Source organism: Alligator sinensis, unplaced genomic scaffold, assembly GCF_000455745.1.
Source record: "Alligator sinensis unplaced genomic scaffold, ASM45574v1 scaffold268_1, whole genome shotgun sequence".
NCBI classification, from domain to species: Eukaryota; Metazoa; Chordata; order Crocodylia; family Alligatoridae; genus Alligator; species Alligator sinensis.
The window spans coordinates 460,540-484,537 of NW_005841853.1; the positions used below are offsets into that span (position 1 = coordinate 460,540).

General features: G+C 42.3%; 1 protein-coding gene across 19 annotated transcripts in view; it reads right to left on the reverse strand.

Moving 5' to 3' along the window:
* Positions 1-23,998, reverse strand: part of CELF2 (CUGBP Elav-like family member 2) — a 490,120-nt gene that overhangs the window by 21,033 nt on the left and 445,089 nt on the right. For 13 of the 19 annotated variants that reach the window (XM_025213055.1, XM_025213079.1, XM_025213072.1 and 10 more), the window contains one exon: positions 3,297-3,428. In XM_025213055.1, the coding sequence (XP_025068840.1) occupies positions 3,297-3,428 (132 nt within the window). The remainder of the gene's footprint in view (positions 1-3,296; positions 3,429-23,998) is intronic. The other 6 variants (XM_025213061.1, XM_025213084.1, XM_025213097.1 and 3 more) reach the window with 1 other exon arrangement.

Here is a 23,998-nt window from a genome sequence, read left to right on the forward strand (position 1 = left end):
TTTATTTTTATTAGCAACATTTTTTTCTGTTTATTTTATTTATTTTCCAGAGGTGACAGAGTCACCCACAGCTAGATCCAAAAAGGGGGAACAGGTCCCTACAGTAGGATTTAGGCAGAAGTGAGGCGCTTAACAACAAAGCTACAATGCGTGTGTTCATGTGCGCGTGTTCAGGTGCTGCTTGAAAGTGGAGGCGACTGACCTAACTCGGTGCTGCCCTATTTAGTTATTGAATGCCCCTGGCAAACTGACTTCTTTGTTCCCTTGTGTCCATAACTACCCTCAGTCCGAGTAGCTAAGTGCTTATCTCATGGTTAAACTCAATCAGGATCCAGAAATGAGGTTTCAGTGTCTTGAGAGGCCCACCGTGGTAGACATCTTCAGGCTTCATGCACGCTGACCAGACTGGGTCCCTTTCTTCCAAAATGCTGGAAGAGGAAGTACGGTGCCAATCCTTTACAAAACTACCCGGTGGCTAGTCCACTTGGCCAGGAAGTGGGAGATATAGGTTCTAGGCTCTCCTCAGCCTGATGGGGGGCAGATCAACATCCCCAAACTTCAAGGAGAAGGACCCAAGCACCATCCTAAAAGCAATTTTTGGTGGGGGGCAGGCTCCACCCCTCCAGTGAAACTGCAAAGCAACAATGCCAGAAAGAAGCATAAGATAGCATAACGGGAAAGACTAATGGCTAGGGTACTTGCATGGGAAGATAAAACCTTTTTTATAGTTGCTATTCCTAAGGCTGTCTGCATAAATCAAATGCAAAGGCATAAAAACAGGCAAGGACCACAATCCAGGACTCCCCTCTCTCCCAGGTGATTGCCCTCCCACACTAGCCTGCACACCCTTGCTCCGCAAATCACAAATTCCTTTGTGCATGATGACACAGCTTTCACAGGAGGGTCTTGCCAGTACCTGTAACATCAACCCACTGCTGTGTCTATTGTTGCTCTCATTCATAGATCCGTCTTTGCTCCACTTATGCTTTGGCAAGCTAGCATTCATTCCTCAATCCAAAACACATATCATGGCTTTCCAACTTTCCTGTACAATTATTCTAAGACTAAGACTCTGGCATTACCAGCCAGTGGCATTCCTCCTTTCCTTGGACTGATCACGATCTAACCCAATCATGGAATACGAACTGAATTTTCCTGTCTATAAAGTCCACAATAGGTTAGAGTGTAAAAAAACCCAAAGGAAGTTGGTCACTGGCAGCATACTTGGGTTCAGAAGAGGCAGATTATTAAAGTTAGTGGGAAATGTCTCTTGTTACAGCTTCTGAAGTCATTAGTGCCATGAGCACCATAGGTTGATTATCAATATCATTATTCGGAGAGAAAAAGGTTTCATAAAATAGCACATGAGAAGCACACAGTACCCCTCTCCAAATCTTATCTCTAAACATTTCTCACATATATATATACACAGACATATACACACATTTTGTAAATATGTATGTATAATATATACATACAGATACTATATGCATACACACTCTCCATGCTGTCTGCAGACACGTTCGACAAACAAGATTTTGGACCAAACCCACCGCTGGTATAAGTCCGTGGAAGCTGTGTTTGCTTAGACCCAGGTAGAATTTGGTCCTTGGTTGTGTTTACATCAATTTTACTTCAGATGTCATATGCAAATGGGTTTGCATTCACATCATCTGAAAATACCTGTTAAGAAAATCTAAACTCATTGTCCAGAATCTAGCAAGTGTCACTACAATGGAGTGCAATGGGCAATGGCATGATTCTTACATGCTGTCAAGGGCTGAAAGCATGTGGGTGACTTGCTACAGATCAGCTGTAGTGAAGGAACATTGCTTTTAAGTGTGCCAGTGTGCTTGGGTCCTTAATATTTGTGGAAATGGGGGCCATGCCACACTACTCCTAACACTACAGTGCACAGGTACCACACAGCATACCTTGAGAGTTGGCTGGGAAAAGAAGTTTAGCATCAGCTCCCAGTGAGCCCTTCCATGTAGACGGGTGTATCATTGAGAGAGCTCATGAGGCCACGGAGACTCATCTTTCACAAGTGCCATGTTCTGTGGTTTGGTTTCAGCATATAAAGCACGGGTGGCTTCAACATACGTGAGCTATTTTGGAATCTAACGCACTAAACTGGCCTTGAACCATATTGACTTTGAAGATACTTCTTTGTTTTTTCCTTTTAATATCTGTGTCCTTGCCAGAAGCAAGACCTCTTCTACACAAGGCCCCATGCAACCGCTCACCACAGTTTCATGGACAATCCATTAACCCTTCCCATCCCCGGCTCCCAACATCAACAACCAGAGATCACAGAACAAAATGATTGGTGAGCAGCCAGATAACAGTGACAAAAAGGACATCATGCAGAGCATTAGAGTGAGCAAGTGATACTGAGGAGGACATCCATTCCTGTGGGTACATTACGATGGCTAATGGACTAGAGACTGGTGGTGGTGATCAAATATTTTCCTTGCATTGTAGGAGGAAATGCAAGGAACAGGGGCAGCTAAAAACAGCTAGGAGGGAGAGGGAAGATGCAAGGTGAATTTCCTTCAATGCAGGCAAAGGTGAAGTCATTGTAACAGATATAGAACAGAAATCATTGTTCGTCAGTAAAGGCTTAATTGCAGTTGAGAACAAGGATGAAGGTTCTCTCTAAAGGCTGACACCCTCATCTTAAGCCAGAAAGGTCAGTGCTTACCCTAAACTACATGCAATATATTTTCATGGTCTAACACACGAGCAACTAACTCAGCCATTCTCACATACTTGCAAATTAAAAACCAAGATGTTGGCTTTAATTTTTAAGCAAATATATTGCTCCCATGTCAACATGGCTACAACCTAGCAATTTCTGCATTTAGGTTGATAAAGGCTGCATCCTATTTTGCCTCTGCAGCAAACAGGTGCCTCTTAATGACCTACATTCCTTAGTGCTGTTAGTGCTGTCTTGTAGGTAGAGGTTTTCACAGGTTGATGTTTCTGGCTCTTGACATAAAAAGGAACCTATTGTACAACCAAAACTGACCTCCATAATCTACACTAACTACACAGAAGAGGTTTTAAAATTCCATATGTCCTACAAGAAAAGGTAATTTTTGCTGGATACCAACAGACTTCACCTTGCAGGTCAAGCAGAGTGAAACGTGAAGTCTCCAGGATTGGAGTGCCAAGCACAGAACTTGATCAACTGGTTTACAAATGCATTAAAAATAGTATCATTTGTTTACAATGGATAGTTTTCCTAGACTGATAATTGGGGAAGGCTGTCCACCACAGCAATAAATACTCACTGTTTACGGTACCTGCTAGTGCATTAATATTATTCAGTCCAACAGTGGCTCCAGCCAGTCCTTGAAGAGTACCCAGAGAAGTCAAAGAATTCATGGCCGCACCAGCCGTGGAATTAGCAGTTGACGCAGCCACTAAGGGGGAGAGTAAGGCAAAAGTGAAGTAAGCAGAACTCAAATTGAATTTGTCACAGATCATCATGCATTAGGTTCTAGTCTTCACAGCAAAACTCCTTACAAAACATAAGAAATCAGACCAATGCTGCAGCCTTTCTCAAGAAGGTATTGGTGGTGGACAGGATGGGCTGCTGACTTTTTTGGCCCTAACGATTTTGATGATAACAGCTGAATAATTTGGCCTTCTTTGCAAAGTGGTGCAACACTAAATAAGTGAAAAGATAAAAAAAGAAAAGCATATTCACAAGAGATTATTAGAAAGTGAGGACCAGCTAAATAGACTGTTGGAGACATTTTCTCTTCTTAGCTCTACTGTTAAAAAAATCATGCATAGCTCATTTCAATTGCTATCAGAGGAGATTTTGCCTTATGAATAGTTCTTCTTCTGGACTCCAGACCTATTAAGCAAACCCAAAATTGTTCCATTCTAAATGAGACACTGTTATGCTGCCATAGCTCTAGGGTACTGTATAAAATGTAATATAAATCAAGAAATCACAAAAATATACAATAAGAAAAATAATTAATGAAGTACCAAATATAATGTACTACTCATTTTTCAAACAGTTTCCATTCTAGCCTCTGTCTGTCTAGCTAAGCAAGTATTTATATGACTCACATTAGCATATTGTTTAAGTGCCTCACAAACACTATTATATTTGTCCCCTTAAGGCAGGAAAATATTATTATCCCTGTTTCACAGATGCGGGACTGAGGCACAAGAGTCTGACTTGACCGATACTACCATAAGCTGTAAAAGAGGTGGGAGTTTTAGCCGTATGTCCTGAGCCCTACCTCAGTGTATCAACCATCAGACCATTTTTCTTCTCCTCTTACAGAAAGGGAAAATATTCTTTAAAATGCCACAATTTCAGCTCAGGGGGGATGCATCAGAAACATGGGAGTAACAGTTGTTCTTTTTGTCACACGTGCGAGGCAACAACAAAAGAGCCAGGAACGTTTTCTGTCCCTAACTCACCTTCATGCATCCTGGAGTTACCACCATCATCAAAGAAAAGCCATAGCTGATGAGACCCAAGAAGTAGGCTCCAACAGAGACCAAAGCTCTTGCCCCAACACACACTAACTCACACATGCCCATTTGCCCATCTGGTGGGTTGCTCCATGTTTCATCCATGCTTATGGGGCCTAAGTATATAAACCTCAGATCTGAAGCTCTCACCCCGCCTGACCTCCAAGAGCAGTCAATAAATATTTGTGAGTGAGGATGGCTGCCAAAGTCAGAGCCAGTTCTCCTTTTCCATGGTTTTTACTATGGTGGCTAGATTCAGGTTCATACTGTTCAAAAACACATGGTTAGTGGATGACCAACATCTGGGGTTGAATTAAACATCTTAGGCTCAAGTTCCTGTCAACACACAGAGGAGGAGACACCTCAGTCATGCTCTAATCTGAAGGCATAGATCATATTATTTTAATTTGCTTAACTAAAGAGATGATGCAGAACCAACATGAAATGCAACCCAGGGCATCCACAATCTCAGCACTCACGTTTGGGTTACTTTTGCAGCACAAACCTGATGGAAAGAGATGACCTCAAAAATATCTTGGCTATTTTCAGATTGTTCCTATCTTACTGATCACTTCTTTGAGAGCGTGGGGTTAAACATTTTATAGGAGCACAAGGTGATCAAGAGAAGGAAGGATGGACCACTGGGAAGGACCCACTTTGCTTCCTACCTCTATTCCCCAGCTACAAAAGAAGGCAAAGAGGGGCTAACCTGATATGGTAATGGGAGCCTATGCGAGTGCTAAGGAAAAAATGAGCACTGAAAACATTTCTACAAATTGCCAAAAAGTTAATGAACATCATTATCAAAATGTAATGGAAGTAGACAAAAAAATTAGAATACCTGGGAGGCCATATATAGAGACTTCTACTATCTAAATTCAGAGTATGCTAAGATTAGTTTCTCAGTAAGCATGATGACAGCTTTCCATTTTCCTTCCCCTTTTTTGTTTTCAATTGAAGTGACTTTGCTTTAAACAAAAGAAGTGGTGAGTGGAAAAAATAATCACAAGACTCAAGGTAAAGGCTATCGAGGCACTCATTTGGGAACCCTGCACAGCTCACCGGTATCAGCAAAGCTCCTGGACTCAGCAGCTGCTCTTACTAATGGCAAAGGAAGCATAACTTACTGCTGTCACAGCATTATTTTATATGTATTGCATTCAGCTGTCCAGATGACAACGGCATATTGGATCCCTACAGAATTTATAAATTGGTTTCTCCCAGAGCTCTGTGTCTACAAAATAAAAAAACCCTGGAACGCTGCCTCTCTGCGCTGAATCACTTCACAGCAGCACTTAATAACCAGCCAGTAGCTGTCTCCAGGTTCTTAGAAAGCTTGATGTACTGACCTAGAGCACCATTAGGCAGCACCATTACACTCCCATCCGCCAGCGTTTAGCCTAATTGTTAGGAAAATAGAAATACACAAAATTTGCTGTATGGTCAGCTCTTCTGGAACTGTCCTGCATGGCGCACACTGTATTCATATCAATCAATTATTCTTTCCTTGCCTCCTGTAAAATCCATATACGTTAAAGCTTCAATAAACTGCAGTGATAGCATTAAGCAAGCTAGTTAGCACTGAAGCCATTCATAAAGTCTGGTGAATAGTGGGTGACCATGGACTAATGACAGAGGAACAGCGCTGCACTTCCACTTAATTATTTTTATGTTTTTTTTAAAAAGACTGGATAAATTTTGTAAAATGAAGGCATGCTTTTATTTGCTTAGATGCATTTTTATGGCACTCGTCATTGTAATACCAGTCATTGGAATGATTAGATGTCTTTCTAAAAGATATGCTCTTGCTTTAACCAGAATTGATCAGGCTTAATGTAAGAATTAGTGGCTGAAACTTTCTGGTCTGTGATTTGTAAGAGGGTCGGGTCTATGAATATGTGAAAAAAAAAAATCTGAGCACTTGCACTTTAATTCTTGCCGATTTCTTCTGTTTCTGACCCCTCATTCGAGCTGTCTTGCTGCCATCTCCCTCACAGAGATCCGTACTGTTCCTATATAGAGACTTAGCGGTGTGTGCGGTAGTGTGTGCTGTCTTGAGAAAAGTAAAATTTCTATATACGAGAGAAAGTCAAGATAACTGTTCTTCTAGGAGAAACTCTAACCTTTCTTCCAGGTTTTCGACCTATACCCAGAACCTTTTTGATCCCATATCTTATGCATCCTTCTTCTCTTCCTGTCTCTCGCATTTTTCAGTGAACGCCCACAGCAGCACATTGGCAGGGAGAGGAACTAAATGGCCAAAATAATTTTTTTCCCTTCTTCACTTCCTTTGATAAAGGTCAGATTATCACAGGTCTCCAATGACTTCTCCGAGATCCCGCAGCAAAGGGAGGCCCCAGGAGACTGCCTATGATATGCTTAAAGGTTGCCACTGACATCCTACCTTTTGGTTTGTCAACATGCTGGGCCTCAGGACGCTGGAACGGCCGACTGATAACAGGACCACAAAGAAACAAGAAATACAGAAACAGTAGGTATCCCTGGTCTGAAGTAGAGAGAAATTCCAAAAGTGGGTTTCCTAAGATTGAAGAGATGTTGGATGCATAATTCAACATCTGCTAAGATGTAAGCAGAATTGCTCTTTAGCAACAAGATTGTTTTTTTGGACAAATCCATCTGAAAGGGAAAAAAACCCACCCTCTTACGAAAGAGAGAAAGCATTTCTGCTCATCCTGCAAGCAAGGGCAGAATTGTCCTCTCAGAGGTGCAGCGTAGGTCTCTTGGCTGTACTTGCTCCAAGCACTCACTGATAGCAAGAGATGGGAGTCAATCCCACTGGGTCAAATCCTACTTTATGCTGAGGTTGCTCCAGTGTTTCAAAGCAGCCTTAAGTACTGGCCTAATTAAAGATCCTTCTTGCCCCAGGGAAATCCCTGGGGTATAAAGATCTGCTCTATCGGCTCCCTTTTTATACAACATGGGGGAATGGCCAGGGAGCATTGTTCACCTTTCTTGGCATGCCAATAACTTCTAACTCTTGCAACAGTCTCCTCAGGTCATTGCCAGTTTAAATATGTTACAAGAACCTGTCCTTTAGAAAGAATGGGCCAGGAGGGTAAGTTGACATTAGCCCTTCAGACTTGCTGAACTACAAGATGTGCTTTGCTCCCAAAACAGCCAATCTTCTTACACACTGAAAAAATAATCCTAATATCTATTAGGAAAAGAACGTGGAACGGGTGTCTCACTGGTTCTTCTCTCATCAGGATGTCAATGAGTGTTAAGGAGCACCTGAGCTCACCATACACGTAACCCTCCCTTCAGTGCTGTTCAGTTTGCAGGATGCTTCCCATATGACCTTTATTTTGTGAGTCAACCTGGCTTCAGGCAGTTTGGCTGTGCTGATTTTGTTTTCTGGATGTTGCACTTTTGCATTTCGAAGAATCCCACCCCTCGGATGAGACAACACATGGTTTACCCTCATGTCCTGCTCACCCAAGTACAGAGGGTATGCACACACGTCCATGTACAGTCCCACAGCCCTCTCTGACAGGGGGCTTACATTTTATTCCATCTTGTTTTGCTCCATAAAACATTTCAGGCAACTCAGTGCACATTACACTATGTGCATCACAATGGTGCAGTAAAAAAAGGACAGCACAGAACCTCTAAAAATTTTAGGTCCAGCATCTCCTTTCCCCAAGCAGGGAGGTTTCAGTCTAGGCTGATTTCTTACTCTGGGATAAATTCCTTCTCCGTAACCTATGCAGCCAGACCCTGTTTTTTGGTTCACCTATTGGATCCTTGAACCTACTTTTTTTGTACAGAGCTCAGCTGCATCCAACACTGCAAGTCTGGCTCTGCTTTACCACTGCATCTATAACCTTTCTTGATTTCGGGACTAGATAAAGGATTCTGCTGTGCTCATTTCCTGACTATAAGAGCACAGATGTAGCATGCAGCCAAGTGAGGATCTGCCAAGATGAACCAAAGAGAACTGAATGACAGCTGGATTAGAAATCACCTCTGGGCTCCGTCCTCTGCTCTGCCATAGAAATGCTGCATGACCTCGGACAACTCACCTGCCCAGCTTGCACCTCTGTTTCTAATTCTAGCCTGTCTTGCCTATTTAGAGCAGGGGTGGGCAAAATACAGCCCGTGGGCCTGATGAGGCCTGCCAAGCCATTCTATCTGGCCTGCGGGGCCCCTAAAAAAGTTAGAAAATTAATATTTATCTGCCCCTGGCTGCCTGTCATGCAGCCCTTGATGGCTTGCCAAAATTCAGTAAGTGACCCTCCGCCCAAAATAATTGCTCGCCCTTGATTTACAGGGTAAGGCTTTTTGCGGGGGCTGGAACAAAGTGTCTCTGAGGTCTTCAGCCCTCACTGAGGCCCTCTGTATTACTGCAAAGCAAAGAGATAAAAACGTGGAAGAGTTTTGATTTGTTTTCCTAATTATGCATCCAACATCTCTTCAATCAGTGATAAAGGTGGTGGGATTGTACCTTATAGATTAACTGAAGCAGAGATGCCTAAGAAGTTGTGAGCAACAGTTTGTCATATACTACGAAAACCCAGGAAGACAGGAGTGGAGAGTACATTAAAAACAACATTACCATGAAGGTGAAAACCAGCACGGGGGCATGCTGTACACACAACCTGGATGTCCCTCTTTCACCTGTTTTCTCCTGCCGCAGCTTCTTATGACTTGTCTAATTTAAGGTTTAGGTGATGTTCTCTTTGACCATTGATTGGACCCTGGTCATCAACATCATTAAGAGTAATGTTGGGGCTTTGGGTAATATGATCTTTGGTGCAGGGAACCAGGACTAATTCCGGGGAGTGGAATTTAGGAGGTTTTGTTTCCCATTGGAAATCCCCCGGATGAACAACCCTATTATTCTGTCTCCCACTCCATCTGGGAGGGCAAAGCTCAGCAAACAGGATGGATTTAAGGATAATCAGATGATGCAGAATTTGCCACTGTCATTATAATCTTTAGCTGTTAAACCAACGGCGATCTGAGTCTCTCTCTCTCTCCCCAACTCTCAACTTTAACGTGAATGAGGAGCTAAAGGACTTGGGTAAGCGTTTAGCATTGTGGAGCAGACTTTACATACAGCTGGCAGCTCCTGTTTGATTCCATGTTATTTCAGTACAAATCATTTCCTAGACAAAAAACTAGTCACACTGTATTATGGGTAGTTTAGTTTCTGCTGGAATTTAAGACTACCGATCTGGTGTCATTTCTGATCTGTGTGAGATCCGACCTTAGGTGTCCAAGATCTGTATTCAACAGCTCCCACCACACAGTCCTTACATAGTGCCCCCCATCCACACAGCCCCAGACAATAAAGGATTGTTTTAGGGTGAGGGGATACCTTTATTTCTAATGCAGCTTGTAAATGTCTTCCCTGGAAAAGACAAGCAACTGAAGGCTAGCAACGACATAATTTATGAAATAAAAGTTATATGGGTGTGGAGGAGAGTGGCCAAGTCAATCAAGCCACCCACGTGACCCTGTTCTGTGGGACCTGCGGTGGGTATTTCTGTCTGAAATGAGCACGCACTACAGGTTCTGACTACAGAAGGAAGATTCAAAAGGGGAAGAATAATTAAGCAATGACAGAGGCATCATCATTATTAGATAATCACAACCCAGGGGCATTAGCAAACGTCGAGTGTCTCCAATCCCATGGGGTCCAATTATTCTGTGATAATAACCACACCTCCAAGTTTTAATTTATTCTTGTGAAGGTTTTTTTTTTTTGAGGGGGGAGAGAAAGGAGGACATTTAATTTTTTTCTGCTAAAAGAAGATGCAGTTGGCCTTTCAACAGGCTCATCAGTATTCTAAGCTAACTAGCATGTGTGTGATTGGCATTAAATTATCTGCCCTTTTTTTAGTAGCTTCCAGCCAATCAAAACATTCACCCACATCCAAATTAGCGGTGTTACAATCTGTGTCGTGAGCCTAGGCAGGCGAGCACCAATTCAATTCACTTTCTGAGGGCAACTTCTGGCAAAAGAGCTGGGGGTTGTATCGGGGCTGGGGAGGCCGATTCGCCAGCAGGCACTTTAATTAACACACTGTTGATGGGCTGGAGGGAAAAGTTAAAACTCACTGGCATGTGATCTCCAAAATGCTGCATGACAGCACATCAAAGATCACAATCCTTGTAAGTCTATGTGTTCCACCTGCACACAGGATAGAATAAAACATGAGACACAGCCCCCAAGAGACTGGGAACAATGAACAAGTGAGAAAGTCACAGGGAAGCATTGGAGTGACAAGGTAATAGTTGTACAGCCATTCTTGAGTAGCCTGACAGAGGATGCCAGCCCCTTCTTCCCCTTTCGAAACACAGAAAGAGTGATTCCCATGTAAGCTGATCCTTGCACTAACAGGGTGGAAGGAAGAAAGATGCTGTAGGTCCCTGGTGAGTTGACCAGCTCTTAGGCAGAAGGGAGGGAAAGATGCAGCATCAACCTCAAATCTCTGTAGTGGGAGGGAGACTAAAGAACCCTTCAGCATCTGGGCCCTTACAGCCCGACTCAATGTTAAAGGAGAACTTGAAAACATAAAAAGTGCTATACTGTGTCCAATCAATGGTCCATCTAGTCCAGTATCCCGTCTCCAACAGCGTCCGGAGCGGACACTTTAGAGGGAGAGCACTGAACAAGGAATATCTAGAATGATCCCTTGTGAATGGCATTCACCATCATTAGGTTTAGGAGATGCCGGAGGATACACCCGAGTCTGCTGATTAATAGCTATCAGCCATGAATTTGTCTAGTCCTGTTTTGAACCTGGCTATGCTGTTTGTCTCTACCACCTCTTCTGGTAAAAAGTCCCATAAGTCATCTCTGCTCTGGGACTTGGGGAATAACAGTTCTCTGTTCACTTTGTCTACACCCTTCATGATTTTATGAACCTCTATCATATTCCCCTTCACCCCTCTCCTTTCCAAACTGAAGAGTCCTAGCCTTTTTTGTCTTTCCTGGTATGGCAACTGCTCCAGACCCCTCATCATTTTGGCTGCCCTTCTCTGTGCCTTTTCTAATTCTACTACATCTTTTTTGAGACATGGGTGCACCATGGGTTTGTGTGGTGGCACGATGATGTTTGCTGTTCTGTTTTCAATTCCATTGTTAATGATACCATTTGATTAGCTTTTTTGGTTGCTGCTACATATCAAGCTGATGCTTTTAGAGAACTGTCCACAATGACTTGGAGGTCTCTTTCCTGAGTCATACCAGCTAGTTCAGAACCCAGCATTGTGTACATATAATTGAAGTTATTTTTCCCCACGTGCATTACTTTGCACTTGTTAACTTTGAAGTTCACCTGCCATTTTTTGTCCATTCACTTAAACTGGTGAGATCTAGCTGCAGCTCCTCTCCATTAACTTCGGATTTGACTACCCAGAACAATTTAGTATCATCTACAAACCTGCAGAGATTTCACTGTGCACTTCATTTCCAAGTCATTGATGAAAATGTTGAACAAAACCAGACCCAGCACATATCCCTGGAGAACCACACATTTGACCTCCTCTCCATCCTGAAAAGTGACCATTTAACCCTTTTTTAAATCTCTTTTAACCAGCTCTCAATCCATGAAAGAACCTTCTTTCAAATCCCATGACAACTCCTTTTTTTTCTCCTTTTTTAAAAAAGTTTTCACTGAGAGACCTTGTTGCAAGCTTTGTAGAAAATCCAAATATATATTATGTCAGCTTGATCCCCCTTATACACATTTATGTTAACACCCTTAAAGATCACCAGGCAGATTGGTGAGGCATACTTTCCCTTTACAAAAACCTAAAGTTAGACTTTTTCCAGCATGCCATGCTTTTCCAAGTGACTGCTGACTTTATTCTTTATTATAAATTCTACCACCTTGCCAGGGGAGAAGTGAGACTCATTTCATGGTCTATAGTTCCCAGAATCAGCTCTGAAACCCTTCTTGAAGGTAGATGTTATGTTGGGAACCTGCCAGTCCTCTGGCATAAAGGCCATTTGTAGTAGTAGTTCATATACTATTGCTAACAGTTCTGCGATTTCACCTTTGAGTTTCTTCAGAACCCTTGGGTGACCCTCATCCATTGCTGTGACTTACTGATATTTAATTAATTCATTTATTTTAATCTTCTGTTGCCACTTCAGTGCAATCCAGCTCTTCAGACCTATTACTAGGAAGGACTGATCAGGTGTGGGAATTCCCTAAATATCTTCTGCAGTAAACAATGATGCAAAGAATTCATTTAGCTTCTTTGCTATGGCCCTACTACTCCTGAGCGCACCTTTTACCAAAGTGGCTTTCCAAAGACTGATTCACAGTCTGTAATGTCCTATGGGTCCCTATTCTTATACCCATTTTACAGAAGGGGAACAATGCAGCAGTGTGACTTCTTTAAGGCTAAATAGGAAGTCACTGATAGAGCTGGGAACAGCAGTCGGGCATCAGAGACCATGACTTAAAGAATTTAAAGTTAGACTCTCAAGTAGTTGGCCTGATTTTCACAAGTGCTCAGAGGAGCTCCAAGAATCTCAGCGTTGTTGAAGACCAGATCACCTATATAATCAAATATTATTATAATTACTAATTATAATTGAATATTGATTAGAGGCCTATCTTGAGCCTTTTGTTGTTTTAGTTCCCAGCCCTGTAATATCACAGGTCCCCCCCAGAGGGAAAGGAGGAGGAAACAGAACATATAAGGGTGCTGCACAGACATGGAAACAAATGGGAGTCGGTAATTTTGTGTAGCCTTCTAGTTCGCTGCAGTGTGTGTTTTCTTTACCACCCCCTCTCTAGCAAATAGAAGACCCTTGCCTTCAGGAAACAGATTGTGTGTACAGGCATTTTTACCTATGAGATTATGGAGATGGGGACCGGATAGAGCAGGTTACTTACTGGGCAGATTTCAGATTGTTCTTTCTGTTCTATTTGTATGGCATTGATTTGTAGATACCAGCCATCGTTGCTGTAAACTGCCAGTCTTTTATTCTTTTTTCTATGACTTGCATAGCAATATATTGTATATTTTCTACAACCGAAAAAAAATCACTGGTCTTACATGCACAATGCATCCCTCTAAGACACCTAGCGGAAACAAAATAGGGCACAGCATACTAGCGTGTAAAGGGATACATCAGTTCACAGTATCCAGTAATTCCAGCTGTAATTGGGAAACAAAAGCAAACAAAAATCTCTTAATGTGAAGAAAATGTACAGTCAAGTACTGAAATATTATGTCCCTAGCTCCAGCGGTGGGCCAAGAATTGTGTGCTGCCTTAATTAAACTGCCAGGGAACTACATAGTCATAGAAAAGTAGGGCTGGAAAAAGCTCAGGAGGTTCATTTGGTTCAGGGCTATTCAACTGCAGTGCAGTTGTAGGTCGCCCCCGGAGCTGCACACCATGCTGTGCACATGCTTGTGGCTGACCCTCTTTGGATACACCCAGTTGTGTGGGCCCCTCCTCCCCTGCCCCTGGCACTGCCAGTGGTACACAACCCTCCAACCCCTTCTGTGGGGGCTACACTGGAGATACATGACCCCTCTCCCTTTCACTCTCTACACTGCATGGCAATCGGAGAGATGTGGGCCTTTTGTTAGCTGCTGGCAGGCCGCGTGCAGCCCATGGCTGCCGGTTGGAGAGCCCTGATCTAGCTCAACCCCCTGGTTGAGGAAGGGTCATCCCCGTCTAAATTATTCCACTCAAGTGCTCATTTAACCTGCTTTTAAGAGGTTAATCTCCAAGGATGGAGATTCCTCACCCTCTTTAGGTAATCAGTTCCAGTGCTTAACCACCCTCACAATTAGAAAGTTCTTCCTAATATCCAACCTAAATTTCCCTTGTTGCAATTTAAGACTTTTGCTCCTTGCCCTGTCCCCCGTGGCCACAGAGAACAGACTGTCACCATCCTCATTACAACCAGGTACTTGAAGACTGTTATCAAAATCCCCTTTCAGTCTTCTCTTCTCCAAACTAAATCACCCAGTTCCACCAACTGAGTTAATACTGGCAACAGAGCTATTCTTATTAATACAAATTCTTTGCACTTTGACCGAGCTACAGTTCAAATACTATAGTTCTCCTACTACAATGAACTATACAGACAAATGAAGAGAACCCCATTTCAAACACTGCTCAAAAAGCTCCGATAAGGAGCAGTGGGTCTTCTGGAAATGAAATGAGTATGGGTACAACAGAAAGTAGTACGGTGAAGTCCCTTTAGCGTGGGCAGCTCTGAGAGGCACAGCCCTCATGAATATGGCGATTCTACTTTTCCATCAGGATGGGCAGAGCTAGCTTTGGGAACCTGCGCAGAGCTACCTATGTCAGTGTAAGGGCGTCTTAGCCCTCCCCACCCTCACCCGCCACATGCTGTGAGAGCTGTAGTCCTTTGGGCTGCATGCTGTGGGAGCCGTATGCTGGGCCATGCTGTGTTGGTCCCCCTGTTGCACCTTGTGCTCCCTCCCCCACGGCTGGGTGACGGGTGCCTCCACGCTGTACACCAGGCACTTCTGCCCTATGTGTGGTACTCAGGTTCCCCCAGGCTGCTGGGATGTAGGATCCCTCAGTCCTATGGGCTGCATAACCCTGCCCTGCAGAGGCAGGAGCAGAAGCAGAAACAGGAGGAAGAAGGCAGAGTCTGAAGACCCCAGAAACAGCAGCAGGAGAGCAATGGGGAACCAGGAGCCTGGGGGGGCCACAGGTTAATCCCTCCAGGGCTGCCCTGATGTAGAAGGTAACCCAAGGTGGCTCTGCACATCCTAGCTCTGCTTTCTAAGTAGCCATGCTAGTTAGCTCCTCTTGCAGCACTACACCATGGCAGCTATTCTGTCTCCATTTTGGGAGGTTATGTGCACAGAACACAATTGAAACTTAGTGTGGACTGCTGCCATGGAAACATTCTGGAGGAATCAATCACAAGCCTTTGTTGCCTATCCACAGCCCTTTCACCGCCTATCTACTGGCTGTGCAACATTGGTTGATAAACGGTGTTCTAGCCTAGGGACAGACATTACACACAAACCGGTTTAACTATCAGAAACTGGTTTAAACCTGTAACAACATAAGTTTAGTGCACATAAACCAGTTTGAAAATGGCTGAAACTGGTTTGAGATAAAGCTGGTTGAACGTGGTACCAGACTTAACTGATTTGGGTCAAACTGGTTTATGCAATGTCTGTCCCAGACCCCTTCCTGCTTTAAGTTAAGCCCCTCCCTAATCAGAGCGTCTTGATGGGGCTTGGCCATGCCCCCACTCCCCCCCCCAGCTCAGCTCTGTGGGAAGGAAGGGAAGGGAGGGCTGCTCCAGTGCCCCCGCCTTCTAGCCTGAGCGACTGCAGGCATGTGCCAGCATTTCTGGAATGAAAAGGGGATGACTATGCACCTCCAGATCGATTCAAGCATCGCAGGTTAGACTAACCTGCAAAGATTGAATCAATTCAGGCTCAGGCTTTTTGAATGTCTGCCCCTAGCCCTAGAGTCATTAGGCCGTTGTCTGGTCCTAGGATCTCTCTACATGAAGGCCAAGATAGTAGCAAAAACTTAAGACTTTAAGTTACATTATGTTCAGGGACCTGTCTTCTATACATTTATAATGTCCTTGGCATACTTTTAAATGCTAAGTAGTAATAATAATACATACATACATACATAATCATAAGAAACAGCATCTTTCCATCGAAAAAGACAAGGTCAAGAGAGGCTAGGCCAGTGGTTTAAAGGTCCACAATTAATGTACTTGTTTAAAAGACTGTTCACTTATAAATGACAGCGGAGGTGGTCTTCATGATAGGAGGGGAGGCATCCATGAGAAAAGAGGTGGCCTTTTTATAAAACAGTTTGAGATTCCTGCCTTAAGTCATTAAAAGTCTAGAATGTGTATTAAGAACTGTTTGCATTGTGGAGAGGATTTTTAATTGGGCATGAGGTGCCCATGAGAAAGGGCAATGACATGCCATGATGTGCAGTCGTTTGTCTCTATAAAGGACAAAGGAATGCAGAAAGCTATTTGGTTGGATATAAAATTATACTTGGTCCATTCCTTTGCACATAATTATAAAATAACACGTCGATGCCACTCAAGTATGGTAATAGTTCTTTCAAGATGTCCTATATGAGAGCATCCATAGAGGGCAAAGTACCTAACAAAGGCATACAAGTGTTTAATACATACTATAGCAAAGACTACATTCCTCTGGTCAAATCATACAAGTCAGCAGTATGTAGCCCCATACTCAGTCCAGCAGACCATGGCAGAAAACACATTCTTTTTGTTTAACATGCTACGAGGCTAAATAGGTATATGGTGTAAATTGAAGTTACCGTTCAGTGAACTTCAATTTACACCATATACCTCCAAATATTGAGGCCCAGGAGAACACGACAGGCGTATCTTTGGGCACTAGCAGAATTCAGTAAGGTGCAGGACTGGCACTGGCTGTGGTGAACCATCAATATTAAACTTCTTCAGGTGTGCAGGTTTTTTTACGATTTAAATGAATGCCTGACTGTTAAGAACCCTAGGCTGTTCTGCTTACAGACTTCTGCTAAAAGCATACAGCTTTGGAGATCACGGCTCGACCTTGGGTAGCCGAGCTGACGGCAACACCTGACGACTCTGTGGCAGAAAATAAACTGGAACAAGGCAGTAATATAGTGGTGGTGTGTGTCCTACGTGCAACTTGTACTGATGTGCTTTTCTTAAAATGGAGTTTCTTGTGGCTAACCACAGCTACAAATATTACAGAAATATTACAGATTAAATGCAGGCTGGAGAGACGCTTTCAAAATGTACCCCAGCTAAACTTGAAATGTGCCAAGGCGATGGATTTAATACCTTAGATAGTAGATAATGTACTAATATTTAAAAAAATAGGTCCATCTCACCTCACATTTAGTAAAGTACTGTACTCTGTTTCCAAACTCTGCTTCCAAAAAAAATAAATAAAAAATTAACTAGCATAATGCTTTACTCTGAACAATATGCATGCATTTTTATCCTCCAGAAAGCACGCAACTTTTTACAATGTCTGGTATTTATTAAATGGTACTCTCAGCAAGCATTAGGATTCACTTCTTCACAGCAGAGTTACGCAAGCTCCAAGGAGAGAAAGTTTCTAGGTCTAAACTCGTAAAATGTCACTTTAAAAGGAGACAAGAAGTTTTGCACAAAGCCTGCTACTAGCGTTGTAGGAACTTTTTTACTGACAGGTTCTGTTCATTCCCTTCACCCTGCCACTCAAAACACTGCAGTGACTGAACTGCTCCAACTGATGAGGTTATAACAATGCAGTCCCTTCTGAGAGCAACATGATTGCTAGGAGAAGGTGCAAAGGACTTAATGCATTTTAAGGGGTACAATATCCTCTAACTGTCCCTTGGTACATTTTCAGGGATACAAGTTCCATCAGTGAAATGAAATGATCTGCTTGTAACTCCACTCCTCCACACCCCATTTTTTCCGGTAATCCTCCTGGCAATTTATGCCATGACTCACGGCTTTTCACATGTGTAGGACACTTTTGTGGGATGTTAAAAAAAATTAAACATAGGCCAATATTTTCAAGCGTGAGTATCTAAAGCAAGGCTCCTAAATCTCTGATTAGCTGCCTTAAAAGTGACTCAGTTACCAGATGTACTAGGCTCCTCCAGCATACCCCACTGAAATCGGTGGGAGTGGCTAGTGCTGAAAGGTTCTGGAAATCAGGTCACTTATTTGATGCTTTAATATGAACATACAAACTTAAGACTCGGTATCCACGTTTTTCAGGCAAAAGTTCGACTGTTAAGCTATAGTGTGCTGTACCTAAGGAAATTCAAGACCCATTTGCCACTGTAACACATTAACCAGAATGCATTAGAGTCCCTCTGTGCACCACAGAGCGTGAGACTCCATTACAGCCTTCAGTTATCTCTGATCCTAGCTGTAGCACCTTGTGCTTGCAGCTCTAGAGGGGTTGCCAGCTCAGCCCCTTCCTGGTGACTAAGCCAAGATGACACCCACTGCTTTGGCTAATAACTTCCTCCTATTTTTAATAATCAACAACATTCATTCACAGCCACACCACCACCATCCTAATATTAGCACTTTTCGGCACTTAAACTAAAACTCATAACACATCCAAGGTATGTTAACAGGCAAATACAAAATATTCTTTTTTTCACGTGGGTAAAGTTAGGCAGAGAAAGTTATGTCTACGCTGATGGTTAGTGTCAGGCTTAAGGTTGCCCTCAGGCACAAGAAAGCTAGGGGACTTGAGTGCAGGACATCTGCAAAGCAAGGAATTGGACCCATCTCTTGCAAGCTACTGTGCTCTAACCACTGGAGAATCCTACCTCATACACACAGAGCATATGCCTTTAAAAATATCGCTATTTTTGGTATAAAAATAATGAATGTTAAGGTAGGTAAGGGTTCCCTGCTGCCTCCGGGAAATGAAATGAATACTATTTTCAATGATGGTATAATACACCAAACTTCCTAATGTTAATTCTATAGCAAGATATAAAAATAGTCCATTTTTATTGAAGAAAAAGAGAGAAGTGCTGTGCTTGAAGTGGATTTGTTCCAACATGAAGCATCTACACTGATTCTTTCTGTAGAAAGCTGTCAGACGTTCACATCCACCTACAGGTATGGTTATTTTTGGATCATCCTGGAAGCAAAGCATAGATAGCACAGTGGGTGTACTGGCCTATAACAAAATGTCACTGTGGCAGACTGAATTGCTGATTGGAGAAAAATGTATTATACTGAAGTGAATAAAAAGGGGATTTTTCAGGATGTCTATTTGATCATTCTTTGCCTGTTCTCTGCTCAAGCATCATGAATTCTCTATAAAATACCTAACATTTCAACAATTGTGCTTTCAACTTGAATACTTTTAACTAACAAAAGCAATTGTTGTGCTATGTTACCGAGTAGACAAAATAACAAATGAACCCCAAATTATTTAACTCCATCTCTAAGGACAAAAGAATAGAAATTATGTCAGCTCAAACAGATATCTGACCAATGAACCCTGGACAAACTAAGTGACGATCCTCTACTTTTAACAGTGGGAAAAATGAATTAATTACTGTGGAACAGGCCAGCAATGGCTATCATTAAGTTAAATAACTGTTTGCATGCTAACCTCCTCTTTTCAGCTGCTTGTAACTCTTGGAAACTTCTTTCTTTTAATCTGAAATTTTCCAGGGCTGATCTCTTCTGGAAAATGACTTACATTTGAATATAAGAAGGTTATTTTTTTTTCTTTACTTTCTTTATTAAAAAGAAAAGGCTGCATTTTTTTAAAGCATCAACTCTAGTGGCTAAAACAACAGGGAGTAAAAAAATTGACTTTGGCATGATAATGCTACAGCAGAAAAACCAGTTTCAATTTGAGCCTTAAGACCCCTATTCTCTGTGCACAGACGTGGATTCATGATAGGTCATAAAGTGGACATGCTGGAGAGCTCTGCTATTTAGGCTAGCCTAGCTTTGTGGTGATAGTCTGGCCAGAAGGTAGGGAAGAGAAACCAGGTTTTTTACTCCGAAATTCGCATTCGTACATTATTAAATATGACCTGTCTGCATTGATATAGAATTCCATTTAAAAGGAAAGTATTCTAAGCAAGTAGAAAAAGGAAAAGAAAAAAAAAGAATGAGGAATTAGCTAATTAAATAAGGGCGATTAAAGTAAATAAAGGAAACAATTATCATATCAAAATAAAAGACAAGAAAGATGATTAAATGAGTCTTCAAAAGACCCATGAGAAACTCATGAAAGACATAATATGCATTTACCTGGTTTTTATTCCTTCATGATTTAATTTTCATTTTTATTCACTACCATCTGATAATTGCAAGAAACAGTTACTCTAACCATGGGCAATTTAAACCATTTAAATTTTTTCCCAAGTCCACGAGACAAAAGAACCTATTTATTGCCTGAGGGGATTTTGGGGGGGGGGGGGGGGGGAAAAAAAGACACTATTGTGTGTGGGGGGGTTGTTGGGGGGGGGGGGGGGACTAAAATGAAAGCTTAATCTTTCTTGTTTTTTAAGCAAAGGCTTTTTAAAAATCATTTTTTAACAATGCTGTAGGGAGAGACTTCCATTGGTATGCAAAATTGAAATTATAAATTTACAATTATAAAAAAAATTAATAGTTTGGGGGATTGCATTGTCTCTGTTCTTTGTGGATGAATACTGTCCAAAGCTTAAGAGAAAGTATTCAGAGAGTGGCATGCTTAAAAGCATTTAGTGTGGGGAAGAGAATGAACGCCCTTAGACTGCACTGGAGTCAAATCCATTTAGAAGTTGTATGGATTTACATTAATGGTGAGATGTGAAGAACTATTGTACTATGTAACTGGTTTGGAAATATATGACACTGTGAATCTGGAAGCAGAAATTTCATATCAGTTCGGTAGTGAATATTAAAGGGTCCAGGGCTGGATCTGGAAGGAGTACAGTGGCATAGACACACTTCTGTTTTCGGCTGCATAGCAGTGGGTATTTTTTAAAGTCCACACCTGGCCCCGTGGGTATTCCCTGCCAGCCCGGGAACAAGCACGGCATCGGTGAGTCTGCTGACTGCTGGACGGGGCCCGCGGCAAAACGTGGTGTGCTCAAGCAAACACGAGTTTGCTTTGGACCAGACCCACGTCAAGGCCTCTTCCTATGAGGTGCTAAGGGCATCCAGGTCTGGGTTTCCAGTCCTCATTTTGTGCAAGATGAGGGCGCTCTGAATCTCACAGAACTAGGTCCGAAGCTGAGACCTAATTGAAACCGCCATCATTTTATTTTGCCCGTTTGCATCCCCCCCGCAGGGATCTGAAAGTTAGGAGGCAGGTGGGAAGATCTGGATTTGAACTTTGCAGTTTTGGACTCTCATTACTTGCCCCAATTCCCGAAAATGCTTGAGTCCATCTCTATTGGGGCTACTGCTTCCATTTTAGCAGGTTTGAAAGTGAATGTTTTAAATGAAACCTGTGTTCAACAGCAGTACTTTCCCAAATCTGGGACCATTATCTAAAGAGATAAAAACATTTATTTCTATGCTTACTATGGGCTATGAAACTGGACAGAAATAATTGCCTCTTATTAAATACAACAAACTGGAGTGTTCAATTAAAAGAAAACCAGACCAAAAATCCCCTTGGGGCCTCAAAAATCACACTGAAAGGCTGATTTAAATGTTTTCAGCCAATATATTTCTGGTTGTAATGAAAATACTTTGAGCTGCTATGAAAGGCTGTAGAGAACTAAATTCATTTTCCATACAGCGGAGAAGAATCATTGAGGATATTATTTAGGTTTACAAAATATTTAATGGGGTGGAGAATGTGGAACCAGATAAGAAAGGTTAAGCTGAAGGACATTTTAGCAATGTTTGGTTTTCGGTCAGTTGTGGAATACATACAGGTTAATGAGATGATTAAGTATAAACTTCCTCTGTGCCACAGCAAGCTCTCTAAGGTTGAAAAGAAAAACAGACTTGGATACAGCTGTTAACTCTAGCTAAAAATTTCCAAAGAAATTTGCAATTTGGGGCATATAGAGCTTCTTGACAATCAGGCCTCTTTTGCAGGTCATACAAAATCATTAGCCTTTTAGCAAAGTCTTGGTCTCTGCCTTCAGGATGCCATCACTGCTTTCTAGGTCCTATGGATACTGGGCCTGAGCTGTGCTGGATGCTATGATGTATTTACTCATTACGTTTGAAGCTTCATCCTCATTGTATTTTCCCTTCTACCCCTCACCTTCAGTCATGAGCTGAACACACTTACTTGCCCAGGGGGATTTGACAGTTCTCAGTGATGCTTCAGGTTTTGATCTCTGACCTCTAATGCTCTCTACTACTTACTCATATAATGGCTTTGGGATTTCCATGCAATACAATGTCCATACAGTATCCCCAATGTTATAATGTACAGGGCCCTGGCAGATGTTACCATTAAGGAATATTTAACATTTTCCTGACTCTTCTCTGCATGCCACAACAGGCATTTACTGGCTTCTGGCAGAATCTGCACTTCTGGAGTGATTAACATCTTCCCAGCGCTTCTCAGGGTTGGGGCCCGCTCCCAGTGCCAAGCTCCTTGCGTTAGCGATTGCATGATTGGGATCTGATTCCAAAAACATACATCCTGCCATGCATGTGCCATTAAATGAACATCTGCAAGAGGCACAATGAAACAAATAGCCATGCTTTCAAGGCTACCTTCAGCCCTAAGACACTACTCCAATGCTTCCTTGGAGTTACCACTGAAGCCTTTAGGTCAGGTGGGCTGCCAGGATAAAATAGCATGGCTCTACTGAGTCATACAAGCTGGAGTGCATAAATCCTGATGGTGTCCAAATTTCACATCCTTCCTGGGGTTTGGCTACACTAGTAACTGAAAATAATATCAAGTTTCACTGATGGAAGCGTTAGCCTATGCTTCCTGCGTGAACTTGGTTGTCCATTGCATTTCTTTCCCAAATCTCCTATAATTGTGTACCTAAACAGAAGGTAACTGCTCCACCTTAATATCCTTAGCAGGAGCTAAGAGGATCAACTTGTCAGCACAGCTCCAGCATCGATTACAGATTGTAGCTTTGAAGGAATCTTAAGGTTTCATCGAGACCAACCTTCTTAGCAGTGATGCAAAGACAAAATAGGGAGGGATGGTGGATAGCAGTTTATGCACAAGTTCTTACAACGTCACATGGAAATAACCAACTTTTGTGTTATACTGGGCTGTATGATATGCGTATACAGCCCAATATAGTAGAACCCAGGTCACGGATGGTCGCAACCTGCCTAATTTGCCACAAGTTGATGAGTGAAGGACAAGCCACCCAGCTGTTTCCACTCACCAGGAGCGCTCAGCTGTAGCTGCACATCTTCCCAGTTAGTTTTGCAAACCCTCAATCTCTTCTAGGGCTGAAGAACCTAATCCAATAAATTATCTGTGTTCTACTGCATACATGACTTCAGAGTTAAGAGAGATAATAGTCTATGATCAAACTGACCACATCTATAGCACACGCATGCCCGAGTTCAGTGGGACACAGACACAATGAAAGGGGTCCATGGAAAATATTATAGACACGATTAAACCAGTGGAAGGAGGCTGGATTAGTTGTGACATGCAAAGCTATTTTTCCCAGACAGAAGAAACCATGCTATAGAAAAAGTCCTATGGTAGCAATATGGACCAGATGAGTTTTTATCCCATCTCTAACTCAAATTCTGTGGTTCCAGAGGAAGAATTATTTATAGAAGTGGATAGAAAGATGGGATAAAACTGAAAAATGAGGCCAGATGTCAGAAAACATTTTCTAACACTAAGGTCAATTGGGCCATAAAATAGTCTTGCAAGGGAAATGTAAATATCCCTATCTCTGCAGCGATTCAGCTTAAACAGCACTTGAAAATACACATTAGGGAACAATCCAACATAGGCAGCCATTGAACTAGATGACTGGAAAAGTGTTTTTCATCTCCAAAACTTATAGCGTTTATGATCTTCAAGATAGCTG